The sequence below is a fragment of the Haliotis asinina genome, chromosome 9, assembly GCF_037392515.1.
Source record: "Haliotis asinina isolate JCU_RB_2024 chromosome 9, JCU_Hal_asi_v2, whole genome shotgun sequence".
NCBI classification, from domain to species: domain Eukaryota; kingdom Metazoa; phylum Mollusca; class Gastropoda; order Lepetellida; family Haliotidae; genus Haliotis; species Haliotis asinina.
In genome coordinates, this window is record NC_090288.1 from 11029489 (window position 1) to 11044570 (window position 15082).

Sequence of the window (15082 nt, forward strand, 5' to 3'; positions counted from 1 at the left end):
ATCATCAACTGATGGCAACTACTTCTGTAACATTTGTTTTGGTGTGAAAAAAAATACTGGCAAATGTAATCGGAATATTAAACTCATTTTGAAATAAATATCATGTATATTAGAGTAATTAAATTTACTTTACAATGATACACAGACAAACGGTCAATATGAAAAAAAAATTTATCACTTTTGCTAGAAAGTATTATCTCTGAATTGAAGAGTCACAGTGAGCTGAGAGATTCAGAAACTCTGCAGATCTAGAGATACTTTATTTCGGGTGTTTGCATTACGAAAGGTGTTAGGTAGAAATGAACATCGCGTTTTTTCAGGGACTATAAGGCGCCTATGATAGGTTGGATACTGAGATTATCGCACAGACGTACATCTATATAAGGTTAAACGAAACGTATTAAAATGGTTCGCAATTTCACAAGTTCTACAAAGTTAACGCTGTGTGAGAATTGAGCTCACACGGCTCTGGACCAAACTATCTGAAAATTAGGCAGAGATGTAGAATACTCAATTTCAAGTCGGATGGTGTACATATAACTGCCAATGAACATACGATTTTAGAAAAAAAACCGCTATATCTTTTACGTCCAGTTACAGAGACTTTCTCCACTTTCCAATGCTTACTGATAAAACTTTTGTGGGCAAGGCTGAATATATTTTACAGCCGTTTCAGTCAGTTCTAGAATTCCGATAGCGCAGCGTGGTTGGTGGGTCAGAGCAAGTTCAGTTTTACCCCGCTTTTACCTACAGTCCAGCAACATCGCGACGAGATACCCATATGAGGAATCGAACCCGTGGCCTCTGCATGACGGGGGAGAACGCCTTAACCACACGGATACTCCAGAGACTAAGTTTACTTTACTTTAATCTGCATGGCCATCGACACTCATCATCATCATCATCATCATCAAAATCATCATCATCATCAAAATCCACATTAAGAACCACCCGTCCATCTCTATTGTGTGGTGTGAAGTCCATTTCTGATAATCCCGCCATGATATTGCTGGAATATTGCCAAAACAGTGTAAAACTAAACTCACTCACTCTTCTGGTCCTGGCTGAGGATCTGAGCCTGAAAATATCAACAAAGACTGAGCGATGGTAGCACACACATGGCAGCACACATATGGCTGGAGGTCCCTATGAGGGAGAAAGTTGAAAACCAGCTCCAACAAAGGGGTCATTCAGAGGAAACGTTTAATGCACCAATCACAACAAAAGTCAAAATCCACATCAGTCCTATCTGGTATGATTTTATTAGTAAAATATAGTCCAATAACAAACTTAACACATAAAAATCTGGTTCAATATTCCGAGTAGCTAAGTAGGAGATAGCCATTCTGTTTAAACATAAATCCATAGTCTGGTTTTATTGTGGAAGATATTATACTGCAGCACTGGGACATCAAGTGTGATGCTGCTGCTAGATCCACAAAGCATTTGGAGCACTACTTCATTATCCTATCATAAATAAACTTGACAATTACAATAGCTATTTTGTTCATATGACCAGAGACCATATGACCAGGTCCAAGTCTCTGTGTGTGGCTGCTTGTACAAGCCCAGACGTAAGCTGGGTTTACAGTTTTAGCTTACTGTGATACCATAAGCATGAATACCCCCTCAGGCACATTACACTGACTCCAAACAGCCCAGTCTTTGTTGAACCCATTAATGCTGAGCGCCAGGCAGGGACCAACAAGTACCACATTCAATGTCTTTTGGTATGATGCGACCGGAGATCAAACCCAAGACCTTCCCCTCTCCAGACAGATGCTTTCACCAATACACCTTGATCGGCAGTCAGATAATGCTACAAACTCTTTGTGGACTGGGTCACTGATAGTACATGCAAACTTTACTGAAATGATGACCAAGACAACCTTATCAGTTGGTATTATCTGGTTGCCAGGGATACAAGGAAAATAAAATTATTTCCCAAATCCATATTTCAGTCCTTTTGTCAATCAAGGAAAACATCATTTGCTGAAATGTCTGTGTAAATATTCAGAACAATTTCTTTCTTTACACTCTACATCAAAACAAATAAAATATATCCTAATATTTAGTATTTGAAAACATTCAAATTACTGGTATTTCCTGTCAATGATTGAAGTCAATATCCTTTATTCCAGTCAACCTGGTATTTTAAGGGACTTCCCTCACTAAACAGTTGATAGTTCTGGACAAATCCTTCTGCTATCTGAAAAACAACATAAGTAGGTTAACATATATCTTGATCTACTAGTCTGGATCATCAAAAGTTTGGGGGTATATCTTTTTATGAAACTGCATGTTCATTCTGAGAGAAGCAGTACAAAAATATACTCTGGATCTATCATGTAATGTGTGGGGATACAGTTGAAGCCTCGTCTGTCTTTCCATCCTTTTCTAGTTGTACTCCTGAAACAAAGCCCATCCCTTTCTTTTGCGGCCAACTGAAAACCATTTCCATGCACATCAAAGTAATAAATATGACCAAACTCTGTAAATAGCAAAAGGCACCACTTTAGATTCTGTCTTATGTATCTACCAATATTTGTTGAAAAATATTTATTGGTTTTTGTGTTATGCTTCGGAAAACAAAATAATTATGGATGGGCAGACAGACAAAACATCGACTAACAGCAAGATACCTTTTCAGACAAGCATGGATTGTTGGAAACAAGTTATAATCCATATCTACCCCCGCAGTAATGTTGCTGGAATATTGCTGAAATGATCATAAAACCTCACTCAGTCTAATCCAGATCTACAAGGTCAACCATACCTGTGTGTCTAGACTTGGACCAGAGACGTGAGGGGAGACAGTTACGTTTGGCATAGTCCACAGTGGACTACCTTCAGGAAGAGGTTCTTTAACAAACACGTCCAGTACTGCTCCGCTGAGCCAACCTTGGTTGAGAGCATTGATGAGACTATCTTCGTCTATGATGTCACCACGACCCACGTTGATGAGGACACTTTTCTGTTACAATTTTACAGAAAAATTAATGCTTAAAATAGAAGCAAAAAATTAATCTACATTAATAATAACTAAACACATTGACAACAGCATATAGTTGCTGCACACCGTCTTCAATATCTTGAGGGAATACGTTCCGATGAATCTCCACTATACCCTGGATGCATCTACTGGTCATGATTTTACCATATTAATTCCCTTGGCTGGCTCCACATTCTCACAGTAGTCAATCAGCAAAGCCACAGTTACAACCAAGTTTGACAGTTTCAACAATGATAGTGGTTGCAACTCCAAATGTTTGATCGGAGTGCAACTCAGATTCGGGTAAAATCAGGTCTGAAACTTTTAAAAAATATATGCAAGAACTCCTTCTACTTCTTTCAGAGAACCTCTGCATGATTTGTGTTGCCAAGTTTAATCGGTTGGAAAATTGAAAAGCAAAAGTGAATTGTGATTGGTACTCTCAACTTCCCAGTGTAGACACCTGATTGGATAAAAAGCTAGCCAAAGGAGGTAATAAATTTATTGGGCCATAGATGCATCCAGGGTATAGTGGAGACTTATCAGAACACATACCCTGGAGATGTCAAGGATTGCTGCACATTTGCCCAACATGCAAATAGCATCATTTCTAGAAAAAAACAGCTTACTGAAACAGTCACTTGAATTTAATTATTTACACAACTTAGGAGCTACAGACAAGATATGTTGGTCTTCAGACAGCAGCTTTAAAAACTGGCTGCGACAGCACACATCATACCTCCCCAGACATGAGATTCCAGGTGAGTGGGGCAACAGTTACATTACTCACCCTCTAGGCCCAACACATCAAGACCTCCCCAGCCAGAAGGTTCAGGGTGAGAGGGCAACAGTTACATGACTCACTCTCTTGGTGCAACACATCACACCTCCCCAGACAGAAGATTCCGGGTAAGTGGGGCAACAGTTACATGACTTACCCTCTGGGCACAACACATCAGGACCTCCCCAGACAGAAGGTTCTGGGTGAGTGAAGCAAAAGTTGCAACAAGACTTACCCTTGGGGCACAACACTCAAGGACCTTGCCTGACAGAAGGTTCCGGGTGAGTGGGGTGCTGGGGAGGATGTTGCAGATGTAGTCACAGTGAGATAGCAGATCAGAGAGGTCATCTGGACACCTGGAAATGGAACACATTCTAAAGTTAGTATACCAGTGATTGATGACATTGAACATCGTCATCACATAAACACCAGTATGTATGCTGTGCATATCAAGTCTCTCACTGTCCTGAACAACATTACCTCCCCTTTCACCCAGTCCCTTCTGCAAAGTGAAAACCCAAAATGAAACAAATCTAGAATTCTTTCCGAATCTCTGAGCTCGCTCACACGCCTTTACAAATTGAACAGTCTTATTTGTTGTGTGTTGTTTCTAGCAACGTTATATATTTTCAGACTGAATATTAACTGTGTACATGACAGTAGAGGCTATACCTATACCGTCTTTATACATTTCCACTCCATTAAAGCAAAAACATGAATTTTTGATCAAATTTAACAGGTATATGGATAAAGCAGCATTTGACACTCTACCACAAAACTATCTCCAAACCAGAACGCATCTGCCTCCCGAGAGTCATTGTAAGTTCATGTGATGTTGCTGACCGACTGCTTGCAAAGAGCTGCCCAGTTAAGTAACTCACCAAATATATTATACACAATATACACAATAGCAGTTCGCTTACGTCCATGGAAAATACGATTTTACTTGGCCTTTATTCTGTGCTATGTAAAAGTTACTATATCGCAGGTGTCTCATAACGCAGGTGACCCCATGACCCATGTTACTGCAAGGGGTGACTCTACATTATCCGCTCTGGGCCTATGTGGATTGAATAAACATGCTAACCACTTAAACAAATATATGTTCCTGTAGACGACATACCTGAATTCATCGATGTACTGGTAAGTTTTCTTCTGCCCTGTAGCCATCCCCCATACCGTCATTCCCATTGCCTTACACATTCGGGAAACTGGAAAGAAATGTTGGTTAAAACATGGCTTTGGTTAATGGCAATCGCTCATGCTTTTCTACAAGTTATTTCTTTATTGTTAAACACAGCAATAATCCAGCTATATGTCAGCAGTTTGGACATAATCGAGCTTGGACCAGACGATCCAGTGATGGACAGCATGAGCAACTGGGATACAGCCAAATCACTGAGCCTGAAAAAACGATCCCATAGCTGCTAAAGATTCTAATCCAGATCTTCACATTCAGGTTAAATGACATACAAAAGTGTGAACTTGGTATTAATTATTTCAGATCTCTGATAACAATATTAATCATGTAAATCTAAAATTCTGTTATTCTAAAATGCAGAGCAGAGACAATATCAGCTGCAACATATAAAACTCTTAGCTAGAAAAATATCAAGTTCCAACAAATGGAGAAATTGATTAACATAATTTGGAATGACTCTCTTAAAGTCCAATTATACTCATTGTAAATGAAGATATAATCATAAATCATCACTCATAACATCACAGGTTCAAAATGTTTTTTAAAAGCTATAGGGCAAGTGACTTTAAGCAAGTAGCTTGTCCTGACTAATTTTTCACTTGCCCTGACATTATAATGATGTAATTATGCAAGAATAAATCAACATGGTATTTGATGTTAATGTTTACTAGACTACACGATAAGTGATAAACCACATTGAAAGACAAACTCTACTTTAATATCACAGTGAAATTAAATGTCTACATTTTGAGCAGATACGAAATAAAATCCAGGTTTATTTGTTTTTTGAAACCATAAGTGGAAATTATCTAGTAGCCCACAGAAAATTAAGATACCATTATTTGATTGCCCAAAATGAAAAGTGACATATCCTGGGCATCAGGCAATGGGATTTTTTAACCCCTGAACACGGAGTCCATACCTGCTTCTGTCACAGAGTCACATGACAGACACAAGGCCAATGGAATATGAGAGAATACTGAATATGAATGTTAAAGAAGTGCTACAGCTACATATAACAAATGGGCTACATTGGAAAAAGTCATATTTATGGTATTAACCTTATCATATATGGAAGTAATCAGTAGTTGACCCAACACATCACCAGTATACATTCAGCTCTGTGCTGTCAAAGTGTCATGACAAAATTCAGATTAATCAAATATACTGACCACCAAATGAAATGCAACTCTGGCTTTTTGTCAAGTTTTTAAATAGAAGACATAAACATGAACGCTTACTTTTATGAGATTTTGTTTTTTAAACTTGTGTTGCTAATGCTGTTCAGTAGATTTGTCTGTTTCTTAGAATATGCAAATGAGGGTGTGGCAGGGATGGGAGCAAGAGGCTGATTACATGAGGGTGAGAACACTGTCACATGATCATGTGAGTGTAAGGGGGAGAATCTGGTATGAGGATGCTGGGATGCATATCTGAGGATATATGTGAGGATTATATATAACAGGTGGTATGAAGCACGTGCTGTGCAAACCCTATATGAGAACAAAAGATACAGATAACATTTTGGGTCACTGAATTGTGTGCTCTCTTGTGTTCATTACCCACCTCACTAAAACTCAGTTGGTTATTTTGTAAAATTATGATAAAGCATAAAAGTTGGTTCACGTGTTTGTCTTTCATAACTGATCTGTAATATGAGACACAATAAAAACGACTGAAAGTTGCCAGGTTCACATGTTGAAACAGAATCTCTAAATCAGGGATGAGAATGGAAATTTTCATTTACAGCTGAAAACTAGTCGGAGGTTTGGGGGCAACTGGCCCCCAGCCAGGTCCAGGGCGGAGCCTGGTCGGGGGCCCAGGGGGGCGAAGCCCCCCGGAAGCTCCTGGGATTTTGGCATTTTACACACTAAATATAGCTTCTAAAATCAATATTAACACTGTATATATATTTAGACGTTTCAGAAAAATGACCCTGGGGATGTAAAAAAACGCGGATTTCCGCGGATCCGCGGAAATTTCTCATCCCTGCTAAATATACCTCAGTTATTAGGGAAAGCTAAAAATGCACATTTCTTAGTATACTCATATAAGACCAAATCTTTCATTACGAAAAACAGACTCAATAGGAATTGTATTTTTGCACAAATATTTGTGTAATTTATCAAGATATGCTGCCTATCCGTGCCAGTTGGGAAGAAAGTAATGAAAGTAAAGGTCATAGTTTAAGATGAAGTTAAATGTCAACAAAAACATGTCAACCTCTGTTGATATCATGCTCTGTAGTTGTCCAAACACACAAATATTTTCAAGACTCACTTTGACCTTGACAATGTCCTAGTGTATGAAATACACAAAAATAGTAATAAAGAAATTGCTTACTGAAAAACATTCAAGGGAAGACGTGAAAGACTGTGAAAAGTGAACAAAACCCAGTGAACCATTCTTGAGATATCTTACTGACAATCTTAACCTGCAGTTTAATATGCTGAAATCTTCAAGCTGTCTCAACTTGAAGTGAAGTGACCTTAAACATGTCACCAATATCGACTGGGCCCTGCTCTTTGGTTCTTGAGATATCCAACTAACAATCTTAACATGCAGGTTAACACACTGAAATCTTCAAAGTGCCTCCATGACCTTGAAATGATGATCATTTTCACTAAACCTGACTGCCACCTTTCCCATACCAGGATGAACCTAGGAACCAAATACGAAAAGAATCTAGTCAACGGGTCTTATTTCAATTTGTACGTACCCACAGATGGACAGAGTATAATACTATATCCCTCACTTCAGCTAAATACACAGTGGGGGATGATAAAACAGGCCGCTATGCAGGTCTGATAAAGGGGGATAAAATACAACAGCCTGCTATGCAGGTTTGGTATTAGGGAGATCAAATAGAATGGGCTGGTATGGAGATCTGATATAAGGGGAATGACATAAAATAGGCTGATATCCAGGTCTGGTATAAGATTGATAAAGCAAAACAGACTGGTATGCAGGTCTGACATAAGAGGGTTCAAATGAAACAGGCTGGTATGCAGGTCTGGTATAAGGAGGATCAAATAAAATTGGCTGGTATGAGGAAGTTGGCAAGATGAGATGGTATTCTGGGCTTGTGTGAGGGGCTGGTATGCAAGTGTCTGGTGAAGTTTGGTGCACAGGCTATAACACAGGCATGCCCTTTATTTTACAACATTCACAAAATATCTACCACAACACAAATCATGCAGCACCATTATCACCTTCACCAACCCCACACATACACTTCAATCCATGCACACCACAACACATCACTCAATGAGATAAAAATATCTATATATGTACATACTTTCTGTCCCAATCTGGCCAAGACCCAGTACCCCAATGGTCAAACTCGGCAAAGAGCGAAAATACTTGTAACTTCTGTGAAAGAAAATACACCGTTCTTCAAAAAAGGAGAAAACATACTGACAACCTATAAACAAACACAAGACCAGAGCTTCTCAATCGGAAGGTACGCAAAAGTCACTAGATTTGGAAATTTGGATGACAGAAAGTGATATAATCTGCTTACAATCTGTGTAATCCAAAATATGCCATTTATAATAGGTAGGGGATATTGGATTTACGAGATTGATAAAATCCAAATGATGAAGCCAAGGCAGATGCAGATGAAGACAATTTATTCCATTGCTTTGGAAACATTTCATCTGTATGGATATATATTACACTTTCTCATATGTTTTGGAATTGGCTAGTGGTATGCTTGCCAAATGGAATATCTCCCATTTCTTGAATAATATATAACACATGTTACATTTCACAACTTTCTAAAAATCATTGTATATTCATGCATCACAATCTCCTAACAGTGAATTCGCTGCAACCATGTTGTATCAGTTGCACTATGGTGCACCTTTAGTCCTGGTGTAAACTGCAACCTCAGGATTATCACATATGTGATTTTACACAAAAACACATTTACACATTCTGAACATCTTACGGAGGAACAACGCCAATCACTTTGCAACTATTGAGTCAAACTACACTGACACAAAATGGAGAATGAAATTTTTGAAAGGCATTTAGAAGCTGAAGAACATGATTACATGACACATTCTATGGATAACAACTTCTTTTCATTGTCCACATGACATTCCAGAGCCAATTCTTGCTCCTTCATCGGGTGAACAGGGATGAGACAATAGCCATAGCCAAATAAAAACATGATGAGATCATCACCATCACAGAGGCGTATAAGGGCAAACTAGTTGTCATCATGGAGACAGAGGAATCCATGCAGTTAGTGGACCATCCGTACAAGAACCCACCAAGCCTGTCAGGGGCTAGAAGGTTAGTGGTTACAAGACTTATCCCATCGGGTACCCATTTCCTGCTGTGTGAACAGAGGCAAATTTGAACAAACTCAGTTGCCTACAGTGAGACCACATGTCATGTGCTTCACTGTGAGGCAGGACTGAAGTCCTAGAAACTCTCAGGAGTAAAGCTGCCAAACATGGTCACCCATCCAAGGACTGTCCAAGCTCCACATTTTCAAAGTTCAACTGATTCATGACCTGAAATTTGTGCACAGGATCACATGCCACCACGGAAAAATATCCGGTCAAAATCAGAATACTTGTTTGTTCCATGGGCTCAGTTTTTCACAATACAGCCCCGAATCTTGCCAAACTACTACCACCACTGGGAAAAGAAGGAAAATCCTCCATCAGTGATTACAGTACCTTTGTCAACAAAGTTAAAGATGGTCACATGGTCAGTTATCATGTCACCTTTTTACCAAGATACCACTGCAGGAAGACCTCCAAATCCTAAACAGCAAGTTACAGACTCACACTGACCAGCTGGACACATCCCTCACCACAGACAGCATCGTAAAGTTAACTGCACCCTGTTTCCACACCTCATATGAAATGGAGAGATCGCATGTCACAAGTAACTGCAAAAATATTCTTCCAACACATAATTTGCAAATTTCAAGTCTTTATAACATTCTGAATACCAACTACAGTAATTAAAATTCATCTTTACAAGACTGTAACATCAGTATCAACTAAAGAGCCTGTATCTGTCTCCAGGAAAGCAAGCGATTTGTCTCGACAAAGAACAGTTCCCCTTTGATAGCAGCCATAACAATGTCACAATTGACCACACAATGACCCTATGGCCAAATAAAAATGTCATTGTGGTTCCAATTACACCTCCTCAAAATTTAGGGTGGGTAGGAATTTTTCTTACATTTAATGACTAGTAAATTAAAAACTAATAACTAATTTATTAATGTATACTTGTTTATTTAATCAAGCCATTGCATCAGAATAATGATGTCTGTCAGTGCTAGGACAAAAAACAATGGTATGTGAAAGCTTATTCTATTCATACCACTTTAAATTAGGGTTGGGACCAGAATTCAGTATCTTCGTCTGTTATGATCATAATACTCACGCATCCCAGATTCTTGATTCATTGCCTTTGAACATTTGTTTGAATCTTCTCTCATAAGCTATCACATGAGCAATTACATATTCCCCTATAAGCTGACCATAGCCATCACCAGTTCGAGAGAAGAGAAATTTGGGCTGCATCTGAAAGAAGAAAACCAAAATTGTACTGTCCCAAATATGCAGAACAACTTTTAACACTGCGTTTGGTATTAAACAGTACTTCAGATTTAGAAAATAGCATGATGGTTTGTCGATGGATGTAAGCACAAAGCGATGCTGGATCATTGTGGTGAAACCCTCATTATAAAAGCAAAATTAATTTTGTGATGAAACTTAATGATGTACTTATAAAGGAGCATTGTGGAAGAGAAATTATTTAACTGTTTAAAATGATTTGGGGTATAAACGACATAAGTACCTGTTTTTCTCGAACAACAGACATGATACCCTCAACCCCTGGAAATAATTTAACAAACTTGAAACTTGCATTTGCATTTGAAAGACACATATCAAATGGAAAATTGTTTTAGATTCAGCAGATGAAGAGGTAAGCATCTATACGCCGGCTCATCATTCATTTAAAATAAAAAATACTTAAGGTCTTGTAGTTTAATAAATCTAAAATGTTACCAAAGATAGACACTTCACAAAAGCAAAAAGCATTGACAGTCATGTTTAATAATTGCAAAATTCGACCATGATATGAGGACATTCAGTATGGGACATATCAGAACGATCTGTCATTCTGCATTAGGGTTGAGCGGTAATACTTGTTAACCGGTATACTGCAATTCCAAGTTCACAATGCGATATTTAGCGGTACACTTTTCATGAACCGATTCACTCGATATATCATTATCAATAGTCCCATTTGTTTTTGAGAAGATGGTCACGACAATAGAGTGCTAGAGATAACCTGCCATTTTGAATTTGATATAAATTAACCATACTTATTTGTGTTGTAAAAACAATACTTACCTGCCCATGTTGAGTGAACCCACTTCAAAGGGAGATCACTCTGTTTGGCCAGTTGCACCACCACCTGTGGGTCACAGAGGACCACACCGCTGATTTGATGCAGGCTGCTCTCTGGGACCAAACCTGGTGATTACACAGAGATTTTAAACATCTAAAGAAAAGTGAGAAATATTTGTTGTCCCTAGATGTTGGTCCATCTATCTTAAAGCGGTTGGATACAAAATATCAAAATGCCCAGAAATTGCTAAATTTGGCATCATTTTATAGAATAATGTGTCTTGAATCTTATTAAGCAATAAATAGCAAGTCACCATTGCATTTGTTACACCATCTGTTGAAAGTAATATGTCAATAAAAGGTGTCTTAAAAGAAAAATGTTTACTTTAATTAATCAGAATGCATTATTATAAAGATATTTCAGCATTGATATGAAGTAAAGCTGGAAAATCAAATTTCAAGAGAGTATGTAGGATTGAAACATCAATACACTTCTAAAAAAACGGAATTTTAAAAAATATTGATTCATCAAACCAAAATGAGATTTTTATATCAAGAAGATGTCTTTACATGAATTTCCATACAGAAATTCGCACTAGATTAATATTCAGAAATGAAAAACATGTTTTAACAGATGGTATCAACATTATCTCCAATTAATGGAGATTAATTACCCAAATACCCAAATTATATTTGACAAGGGGAGATAACTCTTGAACAAGTATACCTCAGGATAAATGCTTGTGTGGCCATAATATGAAGTATGGTTAAAAGCAAGACAAAGGGAAGCAATTGCATAACATAAAGGTAACAGGCATATGATCCAGCTGTCACATCCCAAAAAGCTCACAAACAGGGGTACCCAACTTTAACTTATGTGAGAAGGGTACGTTTTGATGTTTTGAGTATAAATACTGGCTGGCTGTGGAAAGGTTGGTGATGAACTGAACTCAAATAAAAAGAGTCATGAATATGTGGACACAGGATAATCTAATGACAGCGATAATGATTATTGGCTGAAGTGAGAATTGTCAGATGAATAATTCTAAAACGTCCGACAGATATGAAAATATGGTTGTCACAAATATTGTTGTCACACTTCACATTTCAAATTTTACTCTTTTTTTTTCAGTTAAGGCCAACTCAAATGTGATATCTTGGGTAAGATACACAAGTCATTTGTGAGGATGGGTGAACCATTCAAGATGATTTAACTTACAGCAATATTCCTGCCAAGTGTTGCTGGAACACTTTCACCACTTCTGACCTATGTCAGTTTTATAGTGCTAGCACTTTGATACCATACCTCACATGTCTATATGAGATACACAATCCAATTGGTCACCTGCTCCTGGCATCACATAGCAGCACCATGTGTAGTGCATGGACTTGCACCATCTTGTTTCTTTCATTTTAATCAGCTGACAAATTATATGTGCGTCAGAGATTTTGACTTTTTCAACAGTTTTTCACCAAACAAAAGTACACATGATTGAAATGTTTGTAAAGTGTTTTTTTCAAAGTGTAACCAAGGGGAGTAACTCCTCATGGCCTATCTTACTTCAATGAGGCTGTTGCACTGTTTAGCTGGGCCCCGTCTTGCATATCGCAAGGTGGCGCGCGGAAAGGATGCCGGGTACTAGATTAAGTGCACTGTCTTCAACTGCAGAATGTGCGGCATGGAGCACAACGGCTCTAGGAAAGGCAAACCAGTCAACCATCTCTCGCTGGGTATTTCGTTAGATCGAAATCATTGTAATCTCGAAAGAAGAACCGGCCAAAGCCGATGTTGAATCTGTGGGACCATTTTATTTTTCTACCAGCCGGTGTGGTCAGTTAAACTTCACAGTATGCACACTTAATCGAGACAACGTTCGCCCTCTTTTCGCCTTGGCTTCTTCCGACCTTGACATAAAGAAACCATGTCAAGTGATCCTTTATATCTGCCCAGCAGAACAAGTTAAAAATAGCTCGTTTAACGTGGTAACATATTCCGATTTCAACGTACCTGCATCATCTAATTCCATGTTAATTACATCGACCTGTGGTAATAAATGCCTCACTGTCGCAGCTAAATCACGGACCTTCGACGCCACAACCAGGGAGGCACGCGAAACAGCGGCCATAGTTCCAGAATAGAGTTGCCTCCCTTCCCACAACAAGCGTTTCACGGCTGACCCGTGAAATATTATGCGACATAATATCACTGATCACATGACTTAACCATCAGGGTGCTTTGTATGATTATGATATTATATACATGCGATATGTAAACATGTCGGATTGTTCCTTAATGGTCCCTGTTGTGAGATATGTTATTTTATGCCGCACCAAGAGTATCATCATGTAGCCTACTTCACCGACACAGCATTCCATTTGGAATCCACATTACTAGTTAATGCTGCCATGGCTAGCTGTCACATAAAACTGTACTTTGCCAGAGGTAATATGGCAGAGGGAATATGGAACGTCTAAAAGAATATGGAGGAGAATGTTATCAACAAGACGTAGACCCAAGCCTGTTTTATTCAACAAATTATCGGAGAAAGAACATGATCTTTGGTTACAAACGTGCGGACATATTCAGTTTGCAGCTGTGAGAAAAAATGTCAAGATTTTAGGCTTATAGGCACGTGAACCTACTCGTGGTAGTAGTTAAAACATTATGCAAGTCACTATGCAAGTGTTTTTGTGTGTGCGTGCGTGCGGGTGCGTGCGTGCGTACGTGTGTGTGCATCGTCACCCTTTCAAAACCAACTAAAATCTGACAATAGACTACCCAAGACGCGACAATGTTTGTCCAATTATCGCATTGACGTAAACTCTAACAACAGACCCCTGGAGGTCCGGGGTAGAAAAGACCTTCAGCAACACATGCTTGCTTGTCATGTCGTAAGACGCGACTAACGGCTTCGGGTGGTCAGGCTTGCTGACTCGGTTGGCACATGTCATCGGTTCCCAGTTGCACAGATCGATGCTCAAGTTGTTGATGACTGGATTGTTTGGTCTAGACTCGATTATTTACAGACCGCCGCCATATTGCTGGAATATTGCTGAGTGCGGCGTAAGACTAAACTGTCTCACTCACTCTTACAACAGTATCCAAGGTCATGTGGACTGTCGCGTTGTAATACATTCTAAGCGCACAGACATTTTAGATGAGATGACAATGCAGAAACACGAAACATTTATGCTTTGAAAAAATGTCACTTTGTTCTTTGTTGTTTTTTTTTGCTTTTTGTTTGTTTGTTTTTGTTTTGTTTTGTTTTTTGATGTTTTTTTTTGTTTTTTGTGTGTCTTTTTTGTTTTGTTTTTTTATATTTTTTTTATTTATTTTTTTTGTATACGAAATGTTGATGCACAGTAGTGCAGATCAAGCTGTTTTGCTGTAGATATTTGAAGGAAATTTATGACGCCCACGTCTTGAAGCGTCAATTAAATTATGTCCGTAGACAGTTCATCTATTCACAGATACATTCCACGTCCAATTTCAGATTCTTCATTATGTTTTTGTAAGAATCATAGTTGCATTGTGATGAATGCTATTTCAAACAAACCTCAAGATCCATTGTGTGAACAAATGCGTGCCGTGTTTTTTTAACAACCTTTTTTCATGTGCAGTTACACCCATGTATAAATATATCCGTGGACGTGTATTCTTTAGTGGAAAAAGCGGGTAATGTATAAAAAATATCTTTTCAATGAAATATTAAATGAAG

The 15082-nt window shown here is 38.5% G+C and overlaps 1 protein-coding gene across 1 annotated transcript; it reads right to left on the bottom strand.

Moving 5' to 3' along the window:
• Positions 1–1193: 1193 nt before the first annotated feature.
• On the bottom strand, positions 1194–13510 carry LOC137295883 (glyoxylate/hydroxypyruvate reductase A-like). The gene is made up of 9 exons (XM_067827445.1): positions 13372–13510; positions 11367–11489; positions 10807–10844; positions 10390–10529; positions 8273–8346; positions 4897–4984; positions 4009–4129; positions 2777–2974; positions 1194–2209 (listed from the first exon to the last, which is right to left on the bottom strand). Exons 1-9 carry the CDS (start codon positions 13487–13489, stop codon positions 2123–2125), a joined length of 987 nt encoding a protein of 328 aa, XP_067683546.1. The 5' UTR covers positions 13490–13510; the 3' UTR covers positions 1194–2122.
• Between the last annotated feature and the right edge of the window lie 1572 nt (positions 13511–15082).

What these genes read in the sequence shown, in the direction of transcription:
- LOC137295883 (XM_067827445.1), bottom strand. Translation starts at nt 13,489, where the DNA reads ATGGCCGCTGTTTCGCGTGCCTCCCTGGTTGTGGCGTCGAAGGTCCGT. An exon ending in GAATCAAGAATCTGGGATGC is followed by an intron (nt 8,347 to 10,389) that starts GTGAGTATTATG and finishes TTTCTTTCACAG; the next exon opens with AAGTTACAAGTATTTTCGCT. An exon ending in GTCCAAGTCTAGACACACAG is followed by an intron (nt 2,210 to 2,776) that starts GTATGGTTGACC and finishes GTTGTTTTTCAG; the next exon opens with ATAGCAGAAGGATTTGTCCA.